Below are 17,291 nucleotides of genomic sequence, written 5' to 3' on the forward strand. Positions count from 1 at the left end.
GCGGCGCGCGCGGCCCCCGACGGTCTCCGCCGAGGACGCGTCCGTCAGCTCGTCGCGGGGTTCTGAGCCGGCGCCCTCGCTGCCCGAGCGCGATGCCCCGTCCTCTTCGTCTTCCTCGCTTTCCTGACGCAGGACACCGAGTAGAGCGAGCGTTCCCAAACGGAGGCGACCCCGTCGCGGGCGGCCGCGGAAGGCAAACCTGAGCCGAGCCGGCGGTCGTGAAGTCCGCCGCCGAAGAGCGCCGCTTCTTCTGCACAAAGATGCTCTTGCGCTTCTTGCGCTTCGGTTTGAGCTGCTCTCCCGCCGCCGCGTCCTCGCCTCCGTGCGGCTTGGGCAGCCTCCTTTTCTTCCCGTAGTAATAAGCTGCGCACACGTAAAAAACAAAAAAAGGAAGGAAATCCTTTGCACGCTGCAGTAATAGGAGTCATTTTTCGCAGAGTCAACAAATGGGAGAAGACGTCAGTTTGGACTTTTCTGCCGCAGGTGGCCACGGCATACTGAGCACAGAAGGAGCAGCGCGACGGCCATCGCTTTGAAAAAAAAAAGCCGAGTGAAGAGTAGCGTTTCCAGCGACCCCCACTCACTGTATTTGGTCTTGGTCTGCACAAAGCAGCTCTCGGGGCACTTTTCGGGGACAAGCGCGGGGCCGACGAGGTTGGGGCAGCACTGCAGCTTGACGCACACTTTGCGGCAGAAGTCCGGGATGAGGTCGGCCAGGCGCACGATTTTGATGCTGGAGCGGTACGTTTTCCCTTTGTATCTGAGGGGGGAAGGCGAGACGAGACGCGTTTGGCGGGAAGAAGCGAGAGACGGCAGGCGGCGAGCCCGCGTCGTCCTCACTTGGCTTTCAAAGTCTCCTCCTGGCAGTCCCAGCTGGGATCCTCCAGCTCCTGCAGCTCCTTGAGGACGCGTCCGGGCTTGTAGGCGGCGTTGATGAGCATGCCGAGGAGCTGCGGGGCCGTAAAAACGCGCGCGTGAGCGGAATGCCCGAACGGCGCCTCGGTTGGCCCAACGTCGCCGCGGAGGAACGGGAGGCCAAAGCCGCGATTCCAGAGATTCACTCACCTCTTTGAGAACCAGAGTGCACTTGCCGGGTCCCACCGTCTGCGGCAGCTCGGCGATGCGTCCCTTGTTGAGGTACGGCCCCGAGAAGCAGCGGTGGTTGACAAACACCTTGGAGCAGCAGTAGCGGCCGTTGGCTGCCACGCGGGGAGAAAACGTGAGCCAAATGCATCGGTCGCTCTTGGAAACGTCACGACGGTGCTCGTTTTCTGCCAGTGCTATTTTGCTTGGAACCTCCAACGTGGTGCGAGGCCTTTTTCCACTTTTTCCAACCGGCAATTCGCCTCATTCCAAAATGCGCAGGGCCGAAACGGCCAATCCGCTTGGCCGTGTGACACATGAAAGGCACGGCAACAGCGGATGTGGCGTTTCCAGTCCTGCGTGTGTGTGTGTGTGTGTGTTGCTCTCTCTGTGCGGATCGCTGTCTGACTCAGACGGCGACCCCCTGACTCGTCATTCATTGGCGTCACCTGCGTCATTGGGGGGAGGCTGGCAGTGGTTGGCGGGAGGCGGCTCGGCGGGCTGGGACGGCGCCAATCTGCGGGGATGTCACAACGTGAGCCGCGGTGCAATCGCTTGGAAAAATCTTTTGATGAGAGCCCAATTCTTACTGCTTCTCGGGCTGGACCACGGCAATCTTGCGGTGCTTGCCGACTGTTGCGGAGACAAGAAAAGGGTTTTTTCTTTTCTTTTTGGGAAAAGACGGGCGGCGCGAGGGGGGCCTCGCCCAACGCGTTCATTCCAAAGAGAAGGGAGCGGCATCCCCACACTTAGTCGTCGCTCCCTCTCGTAGCGTACGCTCCGCGGACCCGAGGCATCGGATCGCAGAGAGACGTTTTTTGTTTTCTTTCTGCGCATTTCTAAAAAACGGGCACGTACCGGCAGGTTTGAACGGCAGGTTGAGAGGATAGGCGTTGGCCTCACACCAGCCCACAGGAAAGATGTCCATGGACTCCACGTCGGCGATGATCTCGCAAAACTGCTTGTGCGCACCTGTCGGCGGACCACGAGGCTCACTCGGCATCGAAATCCATTGGGCCTGTTTTTTGTTTGTTTCAACCTTCACCTTCCAGTCGCAGCCACAAGAGTCGCCCTCGCACTTGAGTGATCTGCGCCACGCAGATCTCCGCCGGGCGCTCGGGGTGCACCGCCTCCAGCCACGTGTCCTTGGCGAAGGTCCGAGTCCGCCACGTCTGCACACGCGAGAAGGGGCCACGTTGACGCCGCTTTGCGTGTCGCGGGCAAGACGCGGGTTGGCGATGCGTCGCCGACGGCCGCGTTCCTCGTAAGAGCGCGCGGCAGACTCATTGGGGCGCGGCCTTACGTCGGGGAAGCAGGCGTCGGGGGCGGCTTCGGCGCCGCCCCGCTTGAGGTAGTCGGCCCAGTCGAAGTCGCGCCCCTGGTAGCCGCGCGGCCTCTCCAGACCGGCGCCGTTCTTCAGGCACCACTGGATGGGCATGATGCCCGGAGAGGCGGCGTGACACAACGCCGAGCGCGCTTCGCCGTCAGCCGCCAGGTCGTCCGCCGTCACTTGGAAGTAGTTGTCGTCGAAGACCTGCCGAGTGGACGCTCGTCTTTTGACTTCGGCCGCAACCGGACGCCGACCAGACTCACCTTGGTGACGGAAACGGGGCAGATGCGCAGGCGCTCCCACAGAGAAACCATCTCCAGCTTCATGCCCACCTCGAAGGCGTGCGCAGGCGGGTCGGCGTGGTCCTGCCACGGGAGAGCCAACAAACACTTCACGACCGATTGCTCAGGCGCGCACGCGCAAACCGCCGTCGCGGCTCCATTTCACCAGGACGCGGGACCGATCGCAAAGTGCGAGGCGGCGTCGGAAGCGTTTCACCTTGAACACCTCCGGCGGCACGGCGCTCGTCTGGCCGTCTCGTCTGGCGTCCTCCAAAGCGCGCTCCCAGTCGCCGGCGCTCTTGAGGGGACGCAATTCTGTGAGGATTCGGAGGAGGAAAAAAAAAGGGTGAGAAATGACTCACCCCAAGAGCCGAACCACTGTTTTTTGGTTTTTTTTTTTTTTTTTTGGGGGGGGGGGCGTTTGGAGGATGGATCAAATCAACATCTGCTGACTGTTTGAGGGCTTGTGTCGGGTGATGGGCAGGGCGTTTCTTTCGCGGGGGGTTGATCACCTGCGGGCGGCTCCAATGCCAAGCGGTTCTCCTGCGCCCACCCGAGGGGGCGGAGCCTGACGTCCAGGTAGAAGAGCCACACGTCCCGAGCCCGATGCTCGTCCGAGAGGCCGGCGAGACGGAGACGCAGCCGCCCGCCGACGTTGCGCATCACGCGCGCCGGCCAGTACAGGAACGGCTCCGCCGCGTCGCGCAGTTCCAGGACGGAGCCCTGCACCATCAGGTCCACCGTGTTCTTCCCTCGCAGCGGCTACGGAAAGAAAAAAAAAAAAAGCCACGGCTTGGGGGTCCACTAAATTACTTTCAATGCATGATTTGGTGCCGTCATTTAAGTTTGGGCCGGCACCACAAGAAAATCTTTGGGTTTTGCGCCTCATTTTCCCGGGCAGATTCTTCAGCGCAAGTTGAAAATGCGGCGGCGTTCTCGGGCAACATTTCAGAAATACCGACTGGAATATTTTCTCTCGGTGACGCCGACAAGAGCAAACGTTCCCGGACACACTCACCCCCTCCAGCAGGTTCGCCGGCGCCGTCCTGGAACCGGTCAAGTCGCCCACCAGAAACTCCGTCCAATCTGCGTGTTTCTCGCGGATGGCTGCAACGACGCGCAAACAAAGCAAAGCGAGTCGAAGCAAGCGCGATTCACCACGACCGGACAGAGTTTCGACTTTTGCGCTCGATCGCAACGCTTCACGGCCCAGAGTGCCCAGCCAGCGCTTTGTGAAAGCAACCCCCCATCCCCACCCCCCTTTTGGCCCAACTCATTTCTTCTGCGGGACAGCGGTCGGGAAACAGGCTTGCGTGGGTGCAACGCACCTTGGGGGGGCCTGAGGGTCTTGCGGTTGCGGACGCACCAGCCCACCGGGTGCAGCTCGGCGGTCATGACGTCGCACCAGAAGTCGGCCCTGCGGTCGTCGCCGTAGCCGCTGAAGCGCAGCAGCAGCAGCTGGCCGCAGGTGGCCACCACGGTGGCCACCCAGTACGTGTCGGGCGCGCCCTTGTTGGCCACCTCCAGCTTCATGCCCGGCTGGAAGCTGCTCCGCAGGCTCACCTCCACCTGCCGGCCACGCAAACGGGACCACGCTTTCAAAATCCGGTCCCGCCAACCCCCGCTGGAAAGAAACGTCGCTTCCGAAGAAATAAAGACAAATGGCACCACAGTGTAGGCGGGGGAGTTTCGGCTATCGCGCGTTATTCCACCACCCCCCCCTCCCCCATTTTCACCGGGGGGAAATGGCAAGTCAGAAGCAAACAGTGCGCTCGAGCGCCCATGTGACTTCCTGCCGCTTACGTAACGCGCCGCCGACGGAAGGGCCCAAGAGAGAAGAGGCTTTGCGAGCGGGAAACCGCGAGCGCCGCACTTTACTGGGCGCCATCTTCGCGGGTGCGCTTCCACTCGCATCCCGGCACAATCGCTCGTCTGCGAGCCGCTTCCTTCCCGGCCGCCGCGTTCGGTCAAACGGCAACGTCTCGGCCCGAGTCACGGGCGGACATGGAAACGAGCGCTTGGTGCGTTTGCGGGCGGACTCACGTGTTTGAAGGCCGTGTGCGGGGCGGCGATGGCCCCCAACTCCTCCAGGCGCTCCTGCCAGTTAAACTCGGCTTCCTCCTCTCGGGCCTCCATGGCTTCGGGCTCTGATGCGACAGCAGAATGACAACACCGAGCCGACTTCGACCGCCGCTGACGACAAAGCGCCGTAACGTGGAGCAAAAAGCAATTCGGAAAACAAACAATACAACGGCGGAGCAAAATGCCAACTTTCCCAGCTCGGGTTCTTGCGGCTCTACTCGCGGCCGACCGAATTCGCCAGGACGCAAGTCAAACTGGAATTCCAGAGGCGGGCTTTCCATGTCTTTTTTTGGGAATGTCTTTTTGAGACTTTTCTGTTCGTCAATTCATGAGGGGCAACAATGTCAAACTACCTTCGGGGGCTGATTTTTTTCGCCCTCAACTTTCTGTTTGTCAGGCACGGCTGCTTCTTGAGACTTTTTGGGGGTCTGCTCAGGACAAACAAGCCAGCCGATAGGCTTCACAAGGATTTGTGGGGTTTTTTTTTAATGGGGAACAGCCCTTACCTGAGTTGAGCTCCTTGTCACACTCCTCGCCCGAGCGCAGCTCCTTCTCCTTCCCGTCGGTTGGACAAGCAGGTGCCTTTGACTGATCCTGGGCCAGCGACTGCATCCTTGCCACCTCAGACCTCGTCACCGCATCTCACGCTTCTGATGAAAAAACGAAAAATCAAGACCATCAAATCCGATCCAATAAAATCTTCCCAAGTAGCACAAACATTAAAAAACGTGGCTTCCGCAATAACCGGTGCCAGGAAGTTGCTGACGAACAGATCGAGGGGGAAAACCCGAGCCGGTAAGGCACAACCTTCCTTGGCAGGGGGAACCATTTTTAAACCACAAGTAGGTAAGCAAATAAATAAAAACGCTGTTATCATTCCACGCAACGCGTGCGGTGGACCGGTAGCCTACGCAGACTGTTCACAGCTGATAAGCGGCAAAGCGGTCGAACTGGAAAGACACCAGTCACTCTCAAAATATGCCACAAAGTCGTCTCTCTCGTTCTTTGTACACAAAGGGGGGGAAAAAATAAATAAACGTTCAAAGTGGAAGTAACGACGCTAATTAGTCCTGCGAAAGGCAATCAGCGGCAGAAGTCACACAAGTGGCTGGAAAACGTAAGAAGGCGTGTGTGTCACACTCAAAAGAAATTCAACACAAGTATGAGCAGAAGGAAGTTTGGAATTCCATGAGAAGAAAGGTTGGAAGAAGGGGAGGAAAAAGTTGTTCAACAAGTTGTCATGTCACAGCGATACAGTCCAGTGAGAATTAAATTAAGATTTGGGGAGGAAAAAGGGATGAAAAATTCAGAAAGTCGTACGAGAATAAAGCGCCTATCAAGGCTCTCAGCCGCAGAGGTGGACGCGCTTCCGCCAACTGCGCGATTTGCTGCTGCTTATTCGACCTCTGCTTTCTCCCTCGGGAAGTCAACGACGCTTTGGGAAAGGAGCGGTTTGACAGGAGACAAAGCTCACGGCAGCCCAACATGCACAACTTTGAAGGGGGCGGAAATAAGACGACAGAGAAAAAGATGCAATCTGCATCATCGATAAGTTTTTTTCCGGGGAAACAATAATCATACTCAAATAGTTTGTTTTGAGAACAAAATCTTGAGGAAAAACAGCAGATGGATTAAAAAAAAAACTATGGGTTCAATTTTAGTCAAAGATACAAAGTTGTAACCTTACATGAATAAAGTTGGACCTTTTCGAGATAAAGAGTATTTCAGTATTTAGTAAAATGTCAAAATTTAACAGTAACCACAGTTTTCTGGCTTAAAAAGTTGTCTTTTCTAAAGGCTGACTGTTGCTTTTGTTTTTAAGCAGTCACCCATCCGAGAAGAATATAGATTTAGTTTTTAATGGGGGGCTTACTGAAAAATGGTATTTTCTAGACACAGAAATAACGTCGCCATGTTCACTAATGACCTCCCACACAAGGTTTTATCTGTGCCAGGTACCTCATAAAAAAGGGATCCTTTTGAGGTCGTGTGTTTATCCAGATTTTATTTTCAAAAATTAGGTCTCGGAACGCCGCATTTGAATCTGTCAAATTAAAAGGGCAGCAAAGTTCAAACCAATGACGGGAAATGAGCATCGAAAGCTCAGCTCAACGGAGCACATTTTGCTCGAGGCCATCATACAAGGCGATCAAATTGAAAGAGGAAACGTCGTCGCTTGGGGTTTTGTGCGGTCGTCACGTAGGGGGGGTGAAGGGGGGGGGCGTGGAAAAGGAGGCAGAGGAGCAGGCTGCCTCGCCGGCGTCTCATGTACTTTGCACACTGCAAACTGCGGCAGAAAAAAACCCGCACGCACTCGCCCCGTGCACACTTTGAATTTAGTTCACTAAATTTTGCGTGTGCGCACCAAAAGAGACCAAGGTGGGAAGTTGGCGCGGCGCGGATGTATTTTTTCCTCGCTCAAAAGATCTTTGAAGTGGCAGTTAGGAAGCGCGGCGCCATGTTGGTCCGAGTGACGTTGCCTTTGATATTATGTGTGTGCTTTTTTTTTTAACGCACCTTTCTTTCGTTCGTTCGTTACCGCAAAAAAATGACTCGGCAGCGTGCTGGCCGCCATCAGCTCATTTATAAAAGGTGGTCGACACGCGGGGGGTATCTTTAAAAGCGACATTTCCGGGTTTAAATAACTGCATCACGAAGGCATTGTTTAGCACGAGACACTTAAAGCAAGTTAAGCTAGCGAAAACACCCCCCCCCAACACACACCCACAGCTCCAACGGTCGAGCTGAAGCGCTTACAAACAAGAGAAAATTAAGTCCCTCTGTTCGTTTGGTCGGTAAAAACGCGAAATACGCACATCAAGCGCCCCCTCCCACCTAGCCGATTCGCCACCTGTCTTACCTGGCCGCATTTTTTTTTTAAATCTTCTAAGACACTTCCGGCCGGAGCCCCCCCGCTGGGTTTGCTCCCGCTTCGCCTCGCCGGAGTCAAGTCCAGCACTTCTCTCCGCTCCCGCCCCCGTTCCAATATGGCATCTCGCTTCTGCGCATGCGCACAACAAGGACCCCCGTCGTCTGAAGCCGAGTGACTTTGTAGTATGTACGAAATCCAACACGCACCCCAACACAGAGACCCAGCTGCTGTTCAGGACAAAAAGTCGACATTTTGATCGAGATACTGCGGAATTCAACCATTGAAAAAAAAAAAACCAAAACTTTAAAGAACACCGTATTGACAAATATTAGACGTCAAGATACTAGCAAACGCATTCAGCGCGCGTTTGTTTGTCTGATCAGTTGGCTCAGACGTGAAAAAAAACCCCGCAGAAATTCCTCGTTTACCCGTGTTTTCTTGTCCACTTTTCTTCCTTCGGCAACAACAACAAAAAACCCTCTCCAGTAGTTGAGTAAATTGCTTCATCCGCGTCTCTTCCTTTGTCGTTCAAGTCAACAGTAGCCTCTAGTGGCGGCAAGCAACAGAGCAAAGCTTTATGACGGAGACACATAACGGAATTAAAAGACTAAAGTCACTTTGAACGCCGTCTCTTTGATGCTCTCGGATCACGTGGGAGGAAAAAGACCTCAAGGGATCGTTGACATTTTTTTCCCCCCACAACACCAAAGTTTGGCTTCGCGGTTGGTGCCGGAAAGCCCCTTCACAAACTCGTGACTGTCACGCAAAGTCACATCACCGTGATCATCCACCAATCATACATGGACTAAGCTTCTCCCAAAAATATCGCGAGATGACAGAGACCGAAAGTTTACGTCTCATTTTATGCAGCATTTAGATGTCATGCTGAGTTACTTCGATGCCTTGATAAAACAAGTTGACCTCGTGGGTGAATAAAGTCCAATGACGTGCGTTTTCCCTCATGAACGGAACTTTTGATGCCGTTTCGTGCAAAATTTCTGGTCAAATAAACGCATTGTATCATAATTAGCCTAAGGAAGAGGCTCGACGGGTTTGTTGATGAGGAATCCCCCCCCCCACTAAAGAAAAGAGCGTGCGTGCGTGCAGGTTTGGAGGTTGAACAGATGGTTGGCGCATGCGTGTTTTGCCATTAATCTGCTCCCGAAGAGGCTCTCCCGGGCGCCTAACAGCGGATTAAAGTGCTTACTTGACACCCAAACGATGCTCTTTGTTTTGTTTGCCAAATTCAATTCCTTCTTCTTGGATAAAACTTGAAACAACTGCACCGTTTACAACAAAATGAAATATATTGAAAAGAGCTCTTAGCACGGCGTTATTGACATACTTCGGTTGTAAGGAGCAGAATAAAAGTATTCACCACAAGATGCAAGGCCAAAACGCCGGACCACAACCGGAAGTGATCCGGATGTCTCTCAAAAAGTAAAAGCACAAGCCCTCTTACAACAAGGAGCTACAGGGGAAAAAATGTCAAATGAGGTTACAGGGGGCTTGAAATTAAACACCTAAAATAAAAGTACGTGTTGAACGACTGGGGCGAAATCTGCCGTCCCCCAAATGGAGGTTACGCTCTTATTTTGACACAAGCAAAGCGAGGGCTCCACTTTGCAAATTGGGATGACTTGACGGTTGTTTTTCTTCCACATCAACGTGTACGCTGGGCGACGGAATCGACTTGAACGTTTGCTCGAGTTGCCTTATCATTCAGCCCGACGGTTACATTTCAAACTCGGACTTTCGATCGCGTCCGTGATCGCAAATCAGCGTTGCGTTAACTGAAAAAGCACATCCGGCGAGGGCACACGGGAGCGAGCTGCGCTTTTGTCTGACGGCACGGCGCGTCTTCGTCGCCGCCATCCATGGACGCGTACGGTCCCGGCGGCTCTTTGTTGCTCAAGGCTCGGTCGTTCGTTGCCGGAGAGCCGGAGGTGAGCAACATGAGTGACATCGACAAAGCCAACCCGCACGGATGCGACGACGGCGCCCTGACGGACCGCTTCGGGGTTCTCATCCAGGGACTCCTGGCCATCGTCGCCTTCAGCACGCTCATGTGTGAGTGGCGACAAACGATAGCCAGATTGGAACATCGGGGTTTTCTTTTCTTTTTTTCCGTGGGTTCCCCATCCCCAGTCAGAAAAAAAGAAGCGGCGGGGAACAACGTTAAATGACTTGCGCGTTGGCGTCTTGTTTCCGTTTGGTTTTCCCCTCGGACTGCGCGCCAAGTCCGGTTAAAAAATCTGCTTAGTCGAACTTTGCTTGCTTATTGCACGCGTTTTGTGCGACGGTCGAGCAGCGCGGGGCCGCGGACTAGCTCGAAATGACCCCGAGTCACATTCGGCGTCTTTTAAGCCGAATTAAAAGTAAGCCTTTTGTCAGACGTGCTGCCAGATGTACAAACGCGTCCAAGGAGACGCGCGTTGTTGCTCTGAGCGCTCTCTTTTCCAAATATGTATTTGGAGGAAATGATTGTGCTGTTTTCATCCCACCAGACGGCCACACTTGTTGTCAAAATCCAACATTTGATTTTGAGCCAAACATACATCACATATCGAAGTGCACTCACAGTCAAAGTAGTGAGCGTAAATATTCCATTTCTACAATAAAATTGACGATTTCCCCCCCCAGGTTGTTGTGTTAGACAGCTACTTTCATTAAACCCAGCGATACAGTACATATAATCCATGTTTTCTTCTGCGATGTGTGTGACTTCCTCATTTGACTTCCTGATTATTATGATGCGTGTTTTTTTTTTCATCATCTCTCCCTGGAGGCTGCAAATGTCAAAGTCCGCACCATTCAACAGCGAAAACGAGGTTAAGTATTTATCACACGGGAAAACAAGGCCTGATAAACAAGTGGCCATGCTGCAGCAGCTGACTCGAGGAATGTAGGCCACCTCTGCAAGAAGAGTCCTGCTGCTGTCTTGCTCCTGCTTTGAGTCAAGCCCTCTCACACAGAGTAGCATTGACGAACAAAACGTTGGGGCGTGCATCCCAACTGGCAATTGGTGCGCGAGTGCATGCGTATGATACACTCACCGGTCACCACTTTGCAAAGGTCAACGCGCTGGAGTGATTTCGTCAAGCCGCAGCAGGCAGAGCACCGTGCCGAGGCCCGGCGGGATCATTCAGCCTCCACTCGGTTACTCATTCGCAGCCCACCGCAATTGTACTGCAGGAATAGTCAGCGGCAGGAATATCCGTTGTTTTTGCCGCAGATAAAGAACGTCAAGGTCTGAGAGGATTGTTCTCTGGTTGGTCAGTCAACGCGTGTTGTTGCCATTTGTGTTCAAATATCCACGCGTAGCACCTCTCTCTTAGCGGACTCTGAGTTCAGAATAAAAAGGAGACTATGTTGAAAAGGAGTTCAATTGAGTTCACTGCCAACGGGATATGTCAAATTTTTTGCTCACAAGTCAAAAGTTCAACAAACTACAAAAAAAAAAAATGTCAGCGCAACGGCTTAAATCTCTAAAATAGGGTCCATTTTAGAATTCCTTGTCTCAACACACGTTGACTTGTTTTGCAGTGAAAAGGTTCCACGAGCCCGCAGGGATCCGCCGACCTTGGAGGATCTGGTCAGCAATGTTCCCTTTCTTCAGATTTCGGGATAAAAACCGGCGTCTAATTTGGCACAAAATGTGGAAATGGCCTCTAAATTCCCGCATGAAATGTTTTCCAGGTTTTTCGACACGTCCAAGCAGGCCATCGGCGCCCTGTTCATCCACTTTGCCAACGTGTTCCTGTCCACGCTCACCAAGGAGGACCCTTGCTCACTGTCAGTTGCACTCTTTTTTTTTTTTAATGTATACACATTCACTCGAGATCATTTCTTATCCGCGTTTCCTGTTGTCATTTGCCAGCTACCTGATGAACTTCCTGCTGGACGCCACCATGGGCATGCTGGTCATCTGGCTCGGCGTCAAACTGGTGGCCAAGGTGGTGGAGTACAACCAGTGGACGCTGTTCACGTTTGGCGAGTACGGTGAGTTCCAACAGAAGATGACACGCTGGAAGACAGAAGAAAAGATGTGAGTGGAAGGTGGAGCCGCCAGGTTGCACTTCTTGTCGTAGCCACTGGAGGTCACTGTTGTCATAGGGCGCGTGGGGGACGCAAAGGTGTTTGAAACGTTGACTTTGGAGGGCTTTTCAATGATTGCATTTGCACTCTTGATAAACATCAGGCATAATATCTCAACATTAGTGGTGAAATTTGGCTTCGTGTTGCAGGCGACCCCCCGCAGGCGGCGGCGTGGTTGGGCCAGTGCGGCACGTACCTGCTAATTATGGTTCTGGAAAAAGGCGCTATCAGCCTGGTGCTGCTCGTGCCAGGATGGTCCAAAGTATGCGCGCGCCCCCACACGGTCTGAAAAAAATAGTGCAGAGTTGTTCTGAAATGAGCACATTGTGGTTTCCAGCTGCAGGAAGTTCTGCTGGGCTACATCGCAAACCCTCAACTGGAGCTGGTGCTGGTCATGCTCATCGTGCCCTTCATCGTCAACGTAAGCCTCCGCGTCCCGATTTGGCGACTTCTTTCGGAGTGAGGATGCTTCTGTCGTCTTGTTCCAGTCGGTCATGTTCTGGGTGGTGGACAGCCTGACCATGAGGAAGTTGAAGACCACGAAGAGCCTGGACGACTCGTGTGACGTCACGCCCGAGAAGGGCGACGCCTCGCCTTGGGCGGTCGATGAGGAGTCGCGGGTGAGGACTGCAAAGCGGGCAAGGAGGGGGTCTTCCTTCAAACTGAAAGATGTGAAAAATGTCATGGGAGGACGTACCATTATTCATGGAACCCCATCTATGATTAAAATTGGTTGTTTGACCAGTGTTATTCTTTGGGAAGGATAACCTACGCGACAACTCACAGAGCTGCAAATATTTACGCCGCGCCCCCGTTTCCCCATCTCTGATGAAAATTGGCTGTTTGACCAGTGTTATTCTATGGGAAGGATAACCTACGCGACAACTCACAACAGAGCTGCAAATATTTACGCCGCGCCCCCGTTTGGGGGCATTTTGAAATGCAAATGACAATTGTCAACTTTTTTTTTTTTTAAACCCATTTTCATGGTTTTTTGGGCCAACGCAGGTTCTGCTGACAGTGGAGACGGACACGGATGAGGGCGAAGAGGAAGCAGGCAATGGTGCTCTGCTGCCCCCCGTGCACTTGTCAGGAGGGCAAGCGAGGCCCGGCTGGGTGATTGTGTGAAGCCGCTGGCATCTCAAGCATCTGTGCGCGCCCGCACACCCACGCACGCACACATACACACGCCAATTCAAGATCCGCACATCAGCTTTCAAGTGGAAACGCCGCCACGTCGGGTCTCGATTTGGGCGGAACAAAGACGACGAAGAGACTTTTGTATATAAAGGGAGGATTCCTTGGCACTTCAAAATGGGGACCGATGAACTAAGCAGGCAAAAGCTTTCTCAGCTGTTGTCTGTGCGCCAGGAGAATCGAGTGCAACAATCTGGAGAGGCCAAAGATTTCCCTCCGGCGTGTGCGCTCGTGTGACTGACCGAGCCGCTCTTTTTAAGAGAACCTTCGGTCACAAACTGAGCAGGCAAAAGGTTTATCACCAGTCTGGGTTCTGCTGTGTAATTTGAAAGTTCCTTTCTCAGGAAATCAAAAGGTTTCTCGCCAGTGTGGGTTCTTCTGTGACTAATTAAATTTCCCTTGAGAAAATGTTTGGCCATAAACTGGAAAAAGGTTTCTTACCGGTGTGGGTTCTTGTGTGACTCATTCGGCCTGTCTTCTGAGAGAATCTTTGGCCACGATCTGAAGAGCGAAAGGATTCTCGCCAGGATGTGTTCTCGTGTGTCTCACCAAGCTTCGTTTCCGAGAGAATTTCCGGCCACAGTGTGAGCAGGCGAAGGGTTTCTCACCAGTGTGTGTTCTGGTGTGGATTTTTAAGTCTCCCTTCTGAGAGAATCTTCGGTCGCAAACCGCACAGGAGAAAGGCTTCTCACCAGTGTGGATTCTTCTGTGACTTTTTAAGTGAACTTGCAGAGAGAATCTTTGGCCACAAACTGAGCATCCGCAAGATTTCTCCCCGGTGTGGGTTCTTGTGTGGTCAGTTAAGCTTTTCCTGACGGAGAATCGCTTGTCACAAACCGAACAGGCAAAAGGTCTCTCACCGGTGTGAGTTCGCATATGGTCAGTTAAGCTTCCCTTCCTTGAGAATCTTCGGCCACAAACGGAGCAGGCAAAAGGTTTCTCCCCAGTGTGGGTTCTGGCGTGTATTTTTAAGTAGCCCTTCTGAGAATATATTTGGCCACAATCTGAGCAGACAAAAGGTTTCTCACCGGTGTGGACTCTTGTGTGTATTTCAAAGCTTGTCTTATGAGAGAACCGCTGGCCACAGTCTTTACAGGCGAAAGGTTTCTCACCAGTGTGGGTTCTTGTGTGATCCCTTAAGCTTCCCTTCCGAGAGAATCTTCTGCCGCAAACTGAGCAGGCGAAAGGTTTCTCACCGGTGTGGGTTCGTGCGTGATCAGTTAAGCTTGTCTTATGAGAGAATCTTTGGCCACAGACTGAACAGGCAAAAGGTTTCTCACCAGTGTGGGTTCTTTCGTGACTTCTTAACCAGCTCTGATTTGCAAACATTTTTCCACACTGAGAACATTTCCGGCTTTGGTTTTCAGGATGACATTCCAGATCATCTTCAAACTCATCAGCGGGAGGAGGGCATGATGACGTGTCGTCGCTGTCTGGGCGTGGAGCTGAGAGGCCCACTGCTTGCGATGCTCCGCGGTGTTCTCCCTCACCTTCAGTTTTCTTGTGTTGACTTGAGTTGCTGCCTGGAGGCTCCGCTCTTCTGCTCACCTCACTCTGACCTTCATCTTCACTCTTCAAAGGGACACCACTCGATGGCAACTTGCAGATATTCGCCTGCTCTTCCTCCTCCTCTTTAATGTAGGGAGACTCTTGTCCCTCCATCGTGCAAGAGTGCTCTGGCTCCTCCTCCATTTTAATGGAAAGAGACTCCTGCTCCTCTTCTTTAAAGTGGGGGACCTTTTCGTCCTTTTCCTCTTTCATGTACGGGGGCCCTGGCGCCTGCTGTTTCGTGAGATCACAGTTACTGATGTCTGCAAGACACCAGAAGACAAACACACAGTATTATGGATGACATAGATTTGAAGTGGTCGACTGGTTCGCACATCCGCCTCACAGTGCATAAGTGCAGGTTTCGATTCCGGCTCTGGCCTTCCAATGTGGAGTTTGCATGTTCTCTCCGTGCCTATGTGGGGTTTCTCCAGGTACTACGTTTTCCTCTCATATTCCATAAACGCGCATCTGCGATTGGCTGGCAATCAGTTCAGGGTGGCCCCCGCTGACTGCCCAAAGACAATTGCGAGAGGCTCCAGCACGCCGCGACCCTCGTGAGGATAAACGGATTAAAAAATGGACGGATGGGGGACGTGCATGATTTAGTTGGACAGCTTTTATTTTGAAAGTGGCCAACGGCGCCTTGCACAGTATGAACAATCGCTGTGGCGGCTGCTTCGACGTCGAATTTTGCGTGTGGAGGCTGGCCTGACCACGCCCCATAGAGTCCAGGCCACCCATCTGCCTCTCATGCATGCAGTCGGATTCTCTCGAAACTATCAACAGTGGACTATGATACAAAACACAGAGTGGTCATTTACGAAGCTAATGAGAGCGCGAGACGTGTACGAACCTGCTCTGCGTAACACAACACGAGGCTGCTGGCAAACAGCTTCCGGTCGTTGACGATGACGTTGGTTTTCCTCCTTGGGGCCAAAAAGTTCCCCCGCGTACTCAGTCGTGGCCCTGGCCCACATTTTCACACTCCAACCCAAGACGGTTCCACCGGATGTCTGCTCAGTGATGTGTCGCCAACAAACGCGTCTATTTAAGACAGCTGCTAGCGGCCTAAATTAAGCTAACTCGGCAGAGAAACTGCTACGCGCAGCGACACAAAAACAAAATGTGACGAGTTTCGTCTTGCTCCGGTAAAGTAGTGATGGGACGCGCTGTGTCAACGATTCCGTCGGTTCCGTCCTACAGCTGGTCAAACGAACCCGCTCCCGAGAAGCTTCTTCTCCAGACCTCCCGAGTCACACGACTTGGAATGACTGTGGCCGCGTCCCAAGGCAGTTTGTGATGCGCATGCGCGGAAGGTCAGCCATCTTTGGTGTGGCGAACGACCGCAAGCGCAAAGTTGACGCTTGCCCCGAAACACAAGTGCGCGTCTTCTCCGCTCAGGCGCGAGAGTCGAAGTGGAACAAAAAGAGAGGCTGCCAAACAAGCGGTTTTATACAATACATCTTATCTCGACACAATACAATGCGCTTTCACGACAGCCGGAATGTAACAAAGCACTTTACACAACACTTAAATAACAAAACAACGGATTGAACGACAGCAAATCGGTCGTCGAGGCTCTGCGCCTTCAAGCTTGCAGGCAGTGTTTCAAAGGAAACAAAGTATTCGTCTGAGTGCATTCATTGGTATGATGGTGTTCTAACGACGAAATTCAAAGCATCGATGTAACAAAGCACTTTACACAACACTTAAACAACAATACAACAGATTGAACGACAGCAAATCGGTCGTCGAGGCTCTGCGCCCTCAAGCTTGCAGGCAGTGTTTCAAAGGAAAGAAAGTATTCCTCCGAGTGCATTCATTAGTATGATGGTGTTCTAACGACGAAATTCAAAGCATCGTAACAGCAAAAGACCAAAAAGAATAGTTATATTTCACACTTTTCAAGTGTGTGAGAAAAAAAGATATTCGTCAGGTTGTTGTAACAAAGTAGAGTGTTGACATGGCTGCCAAATTCGATTAGTGTGTATAAAATAAGGTTCCAAAGGCATGAAAAATGGAGCCTTCAGTCCAACAGAAAAAGATAAGGGAAAATACTCGGATACTGGACAGTTTTTGCTGTTTCCGTCAATGGTGAAGGAATACCCTTCGTGCATGTTGCCACCGTTCTCCTGTCTTATTTAAAGATAATTTCCCACAAGTTCGACAGTACCTGGACCGAGCCGATCTGGTGTGCCAGTGCGGGGCTGTCACGCCGCATTGCTGCCCTGCGGCCCCTCGCCCGTGTCGAACACGTGTGACGCGACGTAGTCCTCGTAGCGTCCGTCCAGGAGTTTGGCGCCGTTGTTCTTGGCGAACCAGCAGTCCACGCTCTGTGCGCCGCCGTGGATGCGTCGGCTCTTGCGGACCACCGGCACTGAGCGGCCCTTTACCTTCAAGAGTGCGGACAAGGGATTCTCACCGGGAACTGCTTCCACCACGCTCACCTCTTGATGCAGGAACTGGCCTGTGAAGAGGTGAGAGGACAGGTGAAATTTTCCTCAGCTGGGAGTGCGAGTTTGTTCCGACAATCAAGAACGATTTTTTTGGAGCTTCAACGGTGCCACCCCGGCTGCAAAAAATGAGCCCATAAATTCATTTCAGTACAATCGGCCAAGTTGCCACTGACCCAGAAGGCCACGGCAGCTCGGTGATAGGCCCTGGCTGTCTTGGATGTAGAAGCCCAAGTGGTCTCGCTGGTAGGGCGCCGGGTTCTTGTAGTGGTGCAGCAGGACCACCAAGCTGACGTTGCCGCCGACGCTCACCGTCACGTTGCTGCCGCCGCCGAGCGCCACCG

The 17,291-nt window shown here is 52.7% G+C and overlaps 4 protein-coding genes across 6 annotated transcripts in view; 1 reads left to right on the forward strand and 3 right to left on the reverse strand.

Moving 5' to 3' along the window:
* The window catches only part of sfmbt2 (Scm like with four mbt domains 2), an 11,819-nt gene extending 1,005 nt beyond the window's left edge, over positions 1–10,814 (reverse strand). Inside the window, exons 1-18 of one of the 2 annotated variants that reach the window (XM_019897581.1) lie at positions 10,705–10,814; positions 5,283–5,426; positions 4,738–4,841; positions 4,023–4,263; positions 3,713–3,801; positions 3,207–3,456; positions 2,912–3,009; positions 2,677–2,778; positions 2,387–2,617; positions 2,129–2,255; positions 1,942–2,055; positions 1,674–1,716; positions 1,533–1,600; positions 1,066–1,199; positions 841–950; positions 585–760; positions 200–363; positions 1–123 (exon numbers count right to left, since the gene is read on the reverse strand). In XM_019897581.1, the coding sequence (XP_019753140.1) occupies positions 1–123; positions 200–363; positions 585–760; positions 841–950; positions 1,066–1,199; positions 1,533–1,600; positions 1,674–1,716; positions 1,942–2,055; positions 2,129–2,255; positions 2,387–2,617; positions 2,677–2,778; positions 2,912–3,009; positions 3,207–3,456; positions 3,713–3,801; positions 4,023–4,263; positions 4,738–4,841; positions 5,283–5,388 (2,280 nt within the window). In that variant the 5' untranslated portion in view covers positions 5,389–5,426; positions 10,705–10,814. The remainder of the gene's footprint in view (positions 124–199; positions 364–584; positions 761–840; positions 951–1,065; positions 1,200–1,532; positions 1,601–1,673; positions 1,717–1,941; positions 2,056–2,128; positions 2,256–2,386; positions 2,618–2,676; positions 2,779–2,911; positions 3,010–3,206; positions 3,457–3,712; positions 3,802–4,022; positions 4,264–4,737; positions 4,842–5,282; positions 5,427–10,704) is intronic. The other variant, XM_019897582.1, reaches the window with a different exon arrangement.
* Positions 9,171–14,124, forward strand: tmem110l (transmembrane protein 110, like). 2 transcript variants are annotated; one of them, XM_019897596.1, is made up of 9 exons: positions 9,171–9,718; positions 11,195–11,243; positions 11,348–11,443; positions 11,529–11,650; positions 11,896–12,008; positions 12,084–12,167; positions 12,235–12,366; positions 12,755–13,236; positions 14,047–14,124. In XM_019897596.1, the coding sequence occupies exons 1-8, from the start codon at positions 9,526–9,528 to the stop codon at positions 12,872–12,874; spliced, it is 909 nt and encodes a 302-aa protein (XP_019753155.1). In that variant the 5' UTR covers positions 9,171–9,525; the 3' UTR covers positions 12,875–13,236; positions 14,047–14,124. The 2 variants fall into 2 exon arrangements, with proteins under 2 accessions (XP_019753155.1, XP_019753154.1); XM_019897595.1 differs by having other exon boundaries at positions 9,174–9,718; positions 11,195–11,650.
* On the reverse strand, positions 12,321–15,794 carry LOC109532644 (zinc finger protein OZF-like). The gene is made up of 3 exons (XM_019897588.1): positions 15,348–15,794; positions 13,385–14,754; positions 12,321–12,408 (listed from the first exon to the last, which is right to left on the reverse strand). Exons 1-2 carry the CDS (start codon positions 15,469–15,471, stop codon positions 13,406–13,408), a joined length of 1,473 nt encoding a protein of 490 aa, XP_019753147.1. The 5' UTR covers positions 15,472–15,794; the 3' UTR covers positions 12,321–12,408; positions 13,385–13,405.
* Positions 15,795–16,182: 388 nt separating this feature from the next.
* The window catches only part of itih5 (inter-alpha-trypsin inhibitor heavy chain 5), an 8,363-nt gene continuing 7,254 nt past the window's right edge, over positions 16,183–17,291 (reverse strand). The window contains exons 13-14 of the mRNA XM_019897465.1: positions 17,124–17,269; positions 16,183–16,961 (exon numbers count right to left, since the gene is read on the reverse strand). Of these exons, the coding sequence (XP_019753024.1) occupies positions 16,705–16,961; positions 17,124–17,269 (403 nt within the window). The 3' untranslated portion in view covers positions 16,183–16,704. The remainder of the gene's footprint in view (positions 16,962–17,123; positions 17,270–17,291) is intronic.

This window comes from Hippocampus comes, unplaced genomic scaffold, assembly GCF_001891065.2.
Source record: "Hippocampus comes isolate QL1 unplaced genomic scaffold, H_comes_QL1_v1.1 scaffold81, whole genome shotgun sequence".
Classification (NCBI taxonomy): domain Eukaryota; kingdom Metazoa; phylum Chordata; class Actinopteri; order Syngnathiformes; family Syngnathidae; genus Hippocampus; species Hippocampus comes.

Coding starts and splice junctions, on each gene's coding strand:
- tmem110l (XM_019897595.1), top strand. CDS start 9,526: ATGGACGCGTACGGTCCCGGCGGCTCTTTGTTGCTCAAGGCTCGGTCG. Junction 11,651..11,895: donor GTTCACGTTTGGCGAGTACG/GTGAGTTCCAAC, acceptor TTCGTGTTGCAG/GCGACCCCCCGCAGGCGGCG. Junction 12,009..12,083: donor TCGTGCCAGGATGGTCCAAA/GTATGCGCGCGC, acceptor TGTGGTTTCCAG/CTGCAGGAAGTTCTGCTGGG.
- LOC109532644 (XM_019897588.1), bottom strand. CDS start 15,471: ATGTGGGCCAGGGCCACGACTGAGTACGCGGGGGAACTTTTTGGCCCC. Junction 14,755..15,347: donor TGTTGTGTTACGCAGAGCAG/GTTCGTACACGT, acceptor GGTGTCTTGCAG/ACATCAGTAACTGTGATCTC.